The sequence below is a fragment of the Tursiops truncatus genome, chromosome 12 (genome assembly GCF_011762595.2).
Source record: "Tursiops truncatus isolate mTurTru1 chromosome 12, mTurTru1.mat.Y, whole genome shotgun sequence".
In the NCBI taxonomy this organism is placed as follows: domain Eukaryota; kingdom Metazoa; phylum Chordata; class Mammalia; order Artiodactyla; family Delphinidae; genus Tursiops; species Tursiops truncatus.
This window is the reverse complement of record NC_047045.1, coordinates 84301125-84313493: the sequence shown is the minus strand read 5'-3', so window position 1 is coordinate 84313493 and position 12369 is coordinate 84301125. Positions and strand designations below refer to the sequence as shown.

At 44.7% G+C, this 12369-nt stretch overlaps 1 protein-coding gene across 8 annotated transcripts in view; it reads right to left on the bottom strand.

Annotated features, from left to right (window-relative positions):
* The window catches only part of QKI (QKI, KH domain containing RNA binding), a 143562-nt gene extending 136912 nt beyond the window's left edge, over positions 1-6650 (bottom strand). For 3 of the 8 annotated variants that reach the window (XR_002179694.3, XM_019951619.3, XM_073789815.1), the window contains exon 1: positions 6199-6643. Coding sequence is in view for 5 of the 8 variants with exons in the window: in XM_019951619.3 (XP_019807178.1) it covers positions 6199-6340 (142 nt within the window). In the remaining 3 variants the exon portion in view is untranslated. Of the gene's footprint in view, positions 1-4957; positions 5240-5272; positions 5441-6198 lie in introns of those variants that run through there. The other 5 variants (XM_019951622.3, XM_019951621.3, XM_019951620.3 and 2 more) reach the window with 5 other exon arrangements.
* Between the last annotated feature and the right edge of the window lie 5719 nt (positions 6651-12369).

The following is a 12369-nucleotide window of genomic DNA, read 5'->3' as shown; positions in this document are numbered from 1 at the left end:
TTAAATTACTGTAACAGCCACCTATGTTTATACTCAGCTTTCCTCTAAATGAAAACAATTCAAACAGTCCTTATTTATCCTGAGCACATCAAAGCAGCACTTAAGGGACAAGGAATCTTTCATATTTATTGTGCTTTTTGCAGAGTACAAGAACTACGTATCCATTGAATGTTGACTTTTATAGGTAATTGACTAGGGGAAGGTTCACCTATATAATTCCATAAATGCCAAAACTTTCAAGAGCTGAGACGAGCACTGATATACTTATGGACTGATATACTTTGTATAAGGACTGGCTAGAAACTACTGCGTAAGTAAAGCAATTTTATCTTTCTAATTCTCAGTCATATCGATGGTAGTCAAGTAAAATTAAGATTAGGCTCCTTGAGGGCAAGTACTGCAAAAAATATTGTAAGATTTCTAAAAAATACCACCTTTAAGAAAAAAATACATGTACCTTTTTTCTAATTGCCAAAACTATCTGCTTAATCCCACGTTTTAGAGAAATTAGAAATGAGAAAAGGATTTAAAGTGTGAACCTATTTATTAATTCAACAAACATCTGAGATCATACATGTGCCAGGCTATAAGGTGGCCACCTTCAATGAACTAATTCTAACAGGGAAGACAGACACAAAAAGAGATAATAATATTACAATGTTAAGTATGATGGTAACTACATAAAGAGTAGTACCTAACACAGGCCGGGGCTATATTTATAGTCAAATTTCGTAACACAACCACACTAACAAAACAAACTGTACTCACTATGAAAAGTTTAATGCTATTTTTGCTTTCTGTTAAATGAAAATAAAGCTGTAAAAATCTTACTTGGACATCAAACAATCTAGCTATTTTGAGTCCTAAAACTGAAATGCTAATTCAAATAAAAGGGATATAAGCATTTCCTAAAAGTTCTCATTAAGAAAAAAAATACATTATTGCACTTAAAATTCACACTGAACTGTCTTAATGTCAAAAAAGGAGGGGCTGGAGAAAATGACTAAGTCCTGTCAATCATGTAAATAAAAAATTGGTACCTAATTCTAATTATGACTTCTTGGCATGGGCCCATGCACTATCCCCTTCCCTTGACCCTAAAATAGATCCTTGCATATCTTCACAACAGCTGACATATAAGTAACAGAAAATCGCTCAGTAGGCTCCTTAATCAAAAAATAAATCCTAACAATGGCATAGCACTTCCAACATCTCCAACTGAATAAAGCAAGTCTTACTTATAACTGCACCACTATAAATCAAACAGTGTATTAACAGCACTGAATTCTCAAGTAAATTTAAACGTAGTTCTAGTCAGATTATAAAAAGCTGCCCTTATAATCACACTGGTGTAATTCTCTTAATACCAAAAGAGTCAAAAAACAAATTAAAAACCTTACACTGGCCTCAAAAAACGAGCATCTGAATCATGCTCAGGAAAGGCAAGGAGGGATCCACTTCATGTCTTTTGTTGCAGGAATCTATTTCTCTTAAGAAGTAAACCAAAAGCCATTTGTTCTTATGGAAAACTGATGCACTTCAATCAGCTTCAGGACTGTGACTACTAGGGGGATAATCACAGAAATAAGATACGTACAAAGCACTGAAAAGGCAAAATTAACTTGTTTTCACTTGATTTTCTCAAAGCCATTTAAGAAAAGGTGCTCATACCAAGCACAGTAGCAAATGTGATTAGCAGAGACCTATTTCCATTAAATCAATTACGTTATATCCTTGGTAGTACAGATTTACTACAAAGCATGTAAACTAGATAATGTTAAGAAAGAGAAGTCACCTACATCATAGTATGTACATGCGTTTTGAATACACAGCCGGCCCACAGGAGTAGAGTTTCGAAAATTCAGAATAAATGTTGAATAAATGACCCGTGATACAAATTCTCATTTCCATTATTACCTTACTATAGCTGCTGACACCTCCTGGGTGAGGAGCAAAAAGGAAAATGTAAAGAACTGATTACAAATACTGGCTTCCTTCTTATCACTAATAAGTCAAAGAACTGTGTGTACAAAAACACAACCTTTTGCTCCTAAACAACAGATTAATTACTTCAACTTAAATAAAATCTGTTTGTCACAGATATTGGTTACTGTCAACAAGGCTTCTTCGGGGGGGGGGGGGGACCCAAAACTATAGTAAACTTATACAGCAAAATTCCTCTCAATACCAAGAAATAACCATATAATTTTTAGACTGATCAACATTTCTAAAGAAAAAAAGAAAAGAAAGAAAATTGAAGTGCAGGAAAACTGAGAATGATACATTCAATAATGAATGCATAACAAATGGAAATTAACATGGAAAAATGTTCACTAGTAAAGCAAATTTTAATTTAAAATACTTTTTGCCCTCATTTTCAAGGGAGAGGGAACAGGGAGAGAAAATAAATTGAGGTCAAAAAGAAAACTTACATCCTCCCTCACTCCAAAAAAGACCATGAAAAAGTGAATTTTTCAAATCAGTAATGCAGACTCTAATCTAACACGTTTGCTCACTTTTTCTGAGCCACACACTGATTTTTCAGTTATTCACAATAAAAAGATTTAGGCTAGCCTTCCTCATAAACCACACTATATATTCGTTAATTTTCGTATCTAAGACTGAAAAATCAGAATCTAATTTTAATATCCCTAGATCTCCATTTCCCCCTATTTGGGATTTTTAAGTCAAACTGATTTTATTTTTACTTTTACACCATCTCAATTCTAAACTGCAATACTTTATTTAAACAATTTGCATTCAAATACTGTTCCTGTGTTCCTGCTTAAGTTTCATTTTCACGACAAAGAAAGGTTTCCAAAAAAAAAAAACCCTAATAATAGCTATTCTTTCCCATGGATGGATGGTCCCAGGGTTCAGTGGAAAACTCCTCTTTAAAGGCAGAGCAGTTTAACACTTTTAAACCTTGGTTTTATCTGTAATCGTCTCTATTGTCAACGAAGGATTAAGTATCGGAATTATAAACTGAATTTATGTCATTCATATGACTGGCCCAACCTAGAATGCATTCACAACCTAAAAAATCAACCAGGTTGACGCTACTTGGGAGAAAAGCTGACAACCCCTCCCCCACCCCGCAAAAAAACAGAAAACAAAGAAAGATTGTTCACAGTCCATAGTTAAAATATAGGCTAAAGGTTAACTTGGCATAAAATTAAAATGTTCAGTCTAAAGCATTCAAGTTTTAATCAACCAAAAAAATCCAGAGCACAGAAATCCCAAATGGGTAACCAGCCAAATAAAAACTCTCAAACTGACAAGGAAATTTTTCAAAAGCTTACTTTTGAAAAATATTTCAAAATCGCTACTCATTCAAAACTTCTAATTATCAGAAGACGCATCTACTGTATCCAAGTACAGTATCTTAACTCGATTAAACTAATCACTAAAGTAAAATTTACAGTTTTAACTAAATTTAAAAACAATTTTTCAGCCAATCATATGGACAAAGGAAATTAGAATTCCTAACCACAAACAGAAGTCATGATTAATTTATTTGGGACAATGACAGGCCACAAAGAGGTAAAGCACAACTTGCCAAATTTCAGAATTAAGTCACCCAGCATGGATAAAACGTGATGCACTTCAGAAACCAATATTTTTCTTAAGTCAAAATACGTTTATAATAAGGCTAACAATTACAGGAAGCAGCTTATTCCACACTAAGGAATAATCCCTTTTCCTGTGTGTTTGTACTGGTCTGATAAAAAACAATCAAACTTCCTAGTCATTATGCTGCCCCTTTTTAAACATCCTAGCTATTATACAGAAGCAATCTTTACGCTGGGGAGTTGAAAAGGCTAAAACTCAAGACAGAACTGAGACAAGAGATGGAGTAAACCATAATGAAAGGGAAAAAATAGATGTTATTTAGAATATATCATCCTCAACCAGTGGTCTCCAACATTTAAAACTCAAATGGTTGCTATTTCCAGGCGAAGAGAAACGAACAAACCTTTGTTAGAAATAATGACATAACTGGAATTCTAAATTCAGAAGATTAAAAATTACCAAATCAAAGGTTAGAACTTTTTAACAGAACCAACTCCAAATTATCATTGAGAGATTTCAGACCAACATAAAAGTACAAATGAGAACCCTTTCAGAACTAATCAGAGAAACTCAAATTATTTACTTCAAATAGTGCAAATGAGAAAATATTTCCAAACTTTTTAATAATCTCCTACGCTGTTTGAATTCAACATTTTAATTCAAAGAATGCAATTTAACTTTAACCCTAATATTGTCAAAACCTGTTTTCATTTTAATGGTTATAAAGGATTCCTTCTGTACAACTGTGCTTAAAGAAAAAACAAAAATTTTTGCTCATACTACCAAAACTTTAACTGCACCAAAATATGCCAAGAAGAAAATACAGCGTATTACTTCTGCAATGTAATAAAATTGTTCCAATAATTTGAAAGGAAGTGTTTTCAAAGTTTTCAAATACGTATATGGACACAAAACGACAAATGAAATGACCTATGATTTAAGTTTCAACTAAATTTAATATAGGTCAGGTAATTGAGTATGTTACATATTTTGCTCCAAACATTTCTCATGTTTAAAAAAAATAACTGGCGCCCCTTAGCGCCCACATTTGGAAATACTCAATTTAAGAGTTCCAGCAATTTTTTTTTTTTTTTTGACATTCCAGAAAGTTTTCTGCCTCCACAATCTTTCAAATGCCAACACAAATAGGAAAAGCAGAACCCCTTAAAGGGACAGCTCAGATTTTCTCCGGAACAATTTCGTGTTAGCAGATTTGCTGTTTCAACTACGGAAAAAGTCCATTTCAATATGGGCTACTGCTGTATGTTCTAACATATGTAGGCAAAAAAACAAGTACGCAGTAATAGCTAACAGTTTTGTACTTTTAAAGTTGTTTCTATGACTTTCTTGACAACAAAAGCTTCTGAGATTCTTCTTGAACCACCTTTTAACACGGAGACATTTCCGGTCTTTTGTTCTTTCCTGACATTCCAACTCTAACCTGCAGATTCCTTTCCCCCAGCTCTATTGTAAAAACTCTCTCAAAATTCTTACGAAAAAATCTAAAATCCCCTGCTCATCGCTATAAAGGACAGTTTTCCGTTTTCTTTAAGCAGTCCTCCGGTGATGCTTCTAAGCAGAAGAAACTCCTCGCTACTTGATTTTCAAAATAAACATTTTTGTTGGTCATGTTTTTTCCTAGGCGTCCCCAGAAATGCACAGCCACCAGACGCGAATCGTCCCGGTCACTGCTTAAGACCTTGTTAAAGTAATCCCAGAGTTGGCCAAAATTAATCTTCTCGTCATTCTTCGCTCGCCACAGCTCTCCGCCAACAAAGCTTTGCTGCGAACTTCTACTCGTTTTTATCTTGGCCCTTTCAAACGTCTTGGCTTCCCGTCCTAGCAGCCGAGGCGGCGGCGCCCTCGGGAGAAGGCTCTCCGCCGAAGTTCTTTCGGACGCGGGATTACGTTTACATGTGTCCTCGCGGTATTTCGCGTTCACACCCCCACCCCCAAAAGTGAAGTTCAACTCCCGAACACTTCTCGCTTCCCCAAACAAAAGGATAAAAAGTGCTTTCCGCTGTCATTTTGTCCTCGCCTTCGGCTGCATCAGCAGTACTTTCGGTATGCTCTGAAATTCCTTTAAATTAACCAGCCCCACACTACTCCCCTCGAGTACTCCAAGCTACACAAACTTCAAAAAAAACCACAAGCCACACTGGACTTCCCACTCCGGGAGCCGCCGGCGACCTCTGGGAGGGCCCCCTCAGGGAGCGACCCCGAGGCCGGTGTCCTTCAGGCGCCCCCGGGGCGCGGGGCGGGCGAGGCCGGGCTGCTCCCCGGGAGGCCCGCGCAGCTCGGGGCCGTCGCGGTGCTAGAGGCCGGGCCGGGAGCCGGGGGCCCTGCAGCCTCCCCCAGCGCACCCGCTTGGGCGCCGGCGGTGAGGGGTCCCGGAGACGGGGCCCCGCGTCCGGGGGGGCGTCCCGCCGGCGGGGCCCGCCCGCCGCACCCCGCGAGCCCAGCTCGGCGCCGCCTCCTCGCGCCCCGCCCGGGCCTCGCCGTCCCCAGGCGCACGGTCCCCACCGGCCACCTTCCCGCCCTCCCCATACTCCGGCGGGCGTCGGGTCCCGGGAAGAGGGGCCGCCGCCCCGGCGCGGGCCGCGAGGGGCCGGCGAGGCGACTCACCTTCGTCCAGCAGCCGCTCGAGGTGGTTGAAGATCCCGCAGAAGTTGGGCAGGCTGCTCATGAGCTTCTTGTCGTTCATCAGCTGCATCAGGTAATCTGGGGTGGGCTTCGGCTTCTCCTTCGTTTCCATTTCCCCGACCATATTCCAGGCTCCTCAGCTCACTCCGCCCGCCGCCGCCGCCGCCGGAGAGGAGGGAGGGGCGGGGAGCCCCGGCAGCCGGCCGCTCCGGACTCGGCGTCCCGCTCCGCTCCGCTCCCGCGCCGGGCGCCGGGGCGGCCGGACCGCGCGCTCACCGCGCTCTCCCCGCGCTCTCCCCGCCCCCGCAGGCACTTTCCGCCCGCGGCCCGACGCGCTCCCGACCCGCCGCCGCTCCTCGGCCGCCGGCTCGGCGCGTCGCTCACGAGGCCGGCGGGCGGGAGGCGGGTCTCCGCGGGCCGAGTGCGGGCGCGGGCCGCTCGGCGCCGGACGAAGAGGAGCCGGGCCGCCGCCTCTCGCTCGGCTGGTCGCGCCCGTTCAGCCGCCGCCTCTGCCGCGGGCTTGGGGTCTCTCTGGGCTGGTCTCCGCCGCGGCCGCCTCTGCCGCTGCCGCCGCGCTCTGACTCCGCTCCTCCTCTTCCTCCTCCTCCTCGCCGCCTCCTCCTCCTCCTCACTCACTTGGCGGCGGAGTTCGCCTCAGTTCAGGCGGCGCTGCCAACGGCGGCGGCGGCGGCGGCGGCGCGGGGGGAGGGGCGGCGACGCGGGGAGGGCCGGGGGCGGGGGGCGGGCGGCAGGCGGGGCCAAGCAGGGCGGCCGTTAGCTGGGCCCGGCCGGCGCGCTCCTCCCCCTCCCGCCGCCGCCGCCGCCGCCGCCCCCCGCAGCCCCCCGGCCCAGGCGCCGCCGCCGTCGCCGCCGCGCCGTCTCCCTCCGGCGGGGTGGGCGGCCTGAAGGGTCGGCGGCGCACGGCGTGACGGAGGCGGCGCACGAGGAGCCCGGCCTGGGCGCCGGGCCGGGGTCGCCGCCCCGGGCGAGCGAGAGCGGAGGGAGGGGCCGGTGCTGGGCCGAAAGACGAGGGAGGGGGCTGGGTGGCTGTGCTTTCCACTGGGGCGGGGGCGCGGGGGGCGCCGCCTCTCGCTCCCCGCCGCCGGGCCGGCTCATGTGGCGGGCGCGGTCTGGCTGTAGTGTTACGGGAGAGGGATTCCCAGCGGGACGAGCTACTGCGCGCCAGGGCTGCGCTCGCCGCCGCACAGCCCTATCCTCACCCCCGTTACTATAGTTCTTTAAAAGCCTCTCCACCACCCTCCCCGCCGCCCCCACCCAAACAAATTTTTTTATCGTCCTGTTGCTTCACGGGGGACTTTCGGGCTGGGCGTCACGTGGCCCGACACGTAGCCGTAAGGCCTGAGAGCGCGTGCGTGCGTGGGGGCCGGAGGCCACGCCCCTTCCGAGGGTCGCTCCGCCCCCGCCGGGGCCCCGGGAGCAGAGGGGGAGGTGCGGGGCCTGCGCGCGCCTGCGTGGGGCGGGGCCGGGGAGGGGGCGCGGCCCCGGGCGGGGGACGGGGAGGGGCGTTCCGAGCGCAGGGGTCCTGGTGCGGGGACCCCCGCGCGAGGTGGCCGGGCCATCGAACCCCGGGGGGCGGGAAGTAGCGGGGTCTTGGCTCTCGGCCCTGCGCTGTAACGTGTCTGCGGCCCTGGGTCCTCCTGCGCAGGACGTGTTCACGATGGGCTCCGACTGCCGCTGTGTCGTTGGTGGGCCCGCACGACGACCCCCGCTGTCCCAGCGGTCTCGTCCTGCTTCGAGAGCCACGCGGCGGGAAGGAACTGGAGGAGCAGCGGGTTCGCGTGGGCGCCCCTTGCCGCCCCGACTGCGTGGCTGTGGCGGTGGCCGTGCGTCGTGGGTCCGGGCTGGGGGGCGCGCTCCGGGCCCGGGTCCGCTCTGTTGCGGCATCCAGCTCTTCCAGGCTGCGGTGAGGAGTGAGCACCGGCGGTACCAAGTCGGGAGCGGAACGTGCACGCTGTTTGTGATGTAGCGCTTCGTGACGGCATCAGTATCCAGTAACAAAATGAAGCCGCGATAAAGAGACGAAACACCGAGCATGCACCTAGTTGGAAAAGCGAAAGTCAACACTCATATTTGCAAACTTGCAGAAGTAATCATACGTTGGGCACGAGGTTTTTCATGCAATACAATCGATTTCAAACATTTAGGTTTGCTTGGGGAAATTTTCTGAACTGCAACAATGCAGTTGCAGTTCAGAAAATTTGGGTTATGTAATGTCAACCACCAAGTCTGTATCTGTATTTTATTGCAAGCCCTTTATGACATGTTCAATTAATGTAGACAAAATTATTTAACATCAAACTGACCCTTGTAAGCGTGACACGTGGCTGAAATATCTATTTCATGTCTATAATCATGTCAACTGTGTTTTAACTTAAGTGAGAACTTAGTGGGTTTTTTGCGGGGGGCGGAAATTTTGCTTCAAACAAATTCTGAAGAACACTTCTAAGTTTGAGTTGTATTGAAACTACGAAATGAATTTCAAACAAAAACTCTGGCAAGTAACTACTGGCCTGTCTGTTTAAAAAGCAGAAAGTGAGTTTGCTTTTAAAATTAAGCTGCTTTGATAGAGGAAATGGAATTGCTTTGTTAGACAAAGTTAAAAACATTTAACTCAAATATTTTAAGTTCACCAAAATCCATCACTGTTAGCAGAGGTATAGAGTATTCACCTAATTATCTGTTAAAGCGTGAATTTTGTAAATGCAGGGAATAGTAATTTGACCAAAAAGCTGTTGTCATTTCGAAAACTAGTGTAAGGTATGCTACCTCCCTACCTGGCTAAATGATAGGTAGTTGTAAAGGGGTTTGGTACTAAGTGATTCTTTTGACTCTAGTTTAAAATATTCAGTTTCCCTTCTTAATCTGTTCACTTGTTTATTAAGCTCCTAAGCCCTGTGCTAAGTGCTTTACATGTATATCTCATTTAATTGTTAGTTCAACCTTGTGGCTTTAACCTTATGCTTTTATTCCCATTTTACATAAGGGGAAACCCAAGGAGAAGGAGGTTAAGTAACTTGCCCAAGACTGTAGCTCATGACCTGGATCTGGGATTCAAATCCACTTATATTTTATTCTAAAATCCATGTTCTGTGCCCCTTTACTAACCGTATCCTGTAAGGTTGGAACTTATGATGATGTTCCACCATTTTTGACCCATAGAAACTGCAGTTTCATATGGCTCACCGGTTCTTAAAATCTAGGTGAACCAAGTAAAAGATAAAGAACAGTGATAGACAGTATTCATTTCCCATGTATTAAATCACTTACAGTTATAGCATTTGATGATAGCTACTATCTTTTGCCTTTTCAAATATACATAGATAACTTCTCTGCTCACAGTTCTTCAGTGGTTTACCCCTACAGAGGCCTGTGGGTCCCAGGTGCTCTGGCCCGTGCTGCCTGGATGACCTTAGCCTGGGCTCTTCCCACCCTGCCTCCCCCCCCCCCCCCCCCTCCCGCCCCCTTCCCTTCCCTTAGACAGGCCAAGCAGGCCTTCTATTCCAGGACTTTGCCTTGGTGATGCCTCTCCTTGCTGAGTTTTTCCCACACATCTGCAAGCCCCCTCCCACTCTTTCTCAGGTCTTAATCAGAGAAGGCTTCCCTAACCACCCTCTGTATAAAATAGCATATGCATGTATGTAGAAACACACACCTTCCATATTCTATCTGCTTACCCACCCCCTCTTTTAATTTTTTTTCATAGCTTGTATTTCCACCTGACATGTTCTACCTATGGGTAAATTTGTCTGTCCCCTCCCCCTACACTGTAAGCTCCATGAGAGGAAATACTTTAATTTGTTCTATCTAGAATTCCCAACACCTAGAAGAGTGCGTGGTACATATAGGCACGTTAAAAAAATGTTCCAAAAAAAGTATTAAGTACTTGAACTGTGCAAAACCCTTACCTACATTATTTCTTCTAATCTGTACAGCAAACATTTGAGGTGGGCATGAATAGCCAGATTTCAGAAGAGAGATGGCTGATGCTTGAGAATAGTAAGTAGCTGGTCCTATACAGGGCAGAACTGGATCCGCACAGGGCGAGGCTTCTCACCTGTCTGCAGGTATCCACAATATCTCTCCCTTTTCTCTCTCAAACTCCTACCTCGGTCATTTTAGGCATATATCACACCATTAATTACCCAACAAATGACAAGTGCAGTGAGGAACACAGAAATTCTTGGGATACATCACTTGCCTTCCAGGAGCTTAAAAACCTAAAAATTAATGTGGAAAGACTTTACATTATTACAAAAAAGTCATTTTTATGATATTCATAAGTTACAATGTATTCATAAGTTACATAGTGACTTACAATATATGTATGGGTTAGCTCCCATTTGAAGATCCTTAGAACTTTTTTCACTGTGAGAAATTGTCATCTAATATATTACACTGTCCGAATATCAGTAATTAACCACGAGTGGAAATACACTTTCTGTTCTCTTAAATTTGATTGGCTTCATTTGTTTATTGCCATTCTTGACATTTAAAAATAGAAAATTATAGTATTCCAAACATGTTTTTCTTCAGCACCATGGAGTTCTTACGGGAACTAAAATATTTCTTGGACTTAAGCATCAGTCTTTGTTGGCTTTTTGTCCCAAATGTTCTTTTTAAAAGTCTTAATCCTTAGATTTTCCTGAAAGGGAATGGGCCTTTCCCGTTATCCTTGTGAAGTAAATGTTTGTTTATTGTCTGAAAAGATTTCTTGAATACCCTTTTGAATTGGTGAGATGGCTTATCAGGTACTGTTTAAAAGGTTGAAAATGACACATTTTAAGTGTGACTATCTTAATCAACAAATACTTGAGTCCCTGTTATATCTAAATACCTGTCATTAACCCTAACGCACATACAGACTAAGCTGGGAGTTAATATCACATACATATGAAAAGTTAACTAATAAAAGTAGATGCTTAAGACAAAAGACCTTAAGAATGGAAATGAGCACTAGCTTCCAGGCCTGGAAAGCAAAGCAAGACCGCACGGAGAGCTGGGTCGGCTCTCCTGCTTGAGGAAGAGCAACAGAGCTGAGGGAGGACACCAAGGAAAGCTTGGAAAGTGGGAAAGTATAGACTTTAGGGTAGGAGTTTCCATAAAGAGTAGGAGGTGCCAGATTGTGGTTGGCCTTGAATGTCAAGCTAACGTGTTCATAGAGAAGAGCCTTGGGAATTGTTTTTAATACAAAGAAATGCATCAATAAAATAGTACCATGGATTCCCCTCCGTGAGGCTATATCTATGTCTCTTAGTGTAAATACAGCATTTGTAAAATGAAAGGCACTGCTCGCATCTAATACTGTGCTGCCTTTTTAAACCACTAACATGATGGTTGCAGATGTAATACTAACATTGAGTTTAAACCACTGCTTGGGGTGAAATGTTAACCGAGGGTATCAGGTTTCTACTCATTTGACCCTAAATGAACCTTTAGAGGCAAAAACATTCTCAGCCAGGATGCAGGCCCCTGTGCCATGTAATCCAATCTTCATTCCTTATTTAAACAGAAACTTTAACTTAAAAAAATTGTCTGTTAATTATAGGAATATGAGACAAGTAAATATGCATTTTGTTTTGATCACCTTGCAGACATTCATGGTTTTAGGATTGCAAAACAGTTCCTATAGTGTTTCCCTGGATTGGGTTCATTTGTTGTTTGTTTGTTTTCCTTTAGGATCTGGTTCCTTCAGGATGAGTCTGTGATTAGATTTTTTTGACATATTAAACAGATACTGTTTGATTCATAATCTATGCGTTATTTTTAAATAACTAATGTGAGTAAACAATTTATGAGCAAGAGAAGTGCCTACCCATGTCCCAGCCATTTAGTCAAATGCCATTATCCTTTATTGAAATTCAACTGATAGCCTAAATGTTCTGTTTTTCCAGCATTTTCTCTCTATTCACGCTTTCTAAACCAAGTTCCCAGTAGGACCAGGGGGACAGAGGACTGACACTTACCGAGCCCCTAGGAACTGTCAAGCACTTCAGTTACTATCTCACTGAGTACACTGCAGCTCTGAGTTCATTTTTATTCCCGTTTCACAGCGAAGAACCGAAGGCTCAGAGAGTTAACAGAATGACATGACTCATCACACAGCTAGTAAATGCTGGGGACAACGTTCAGACC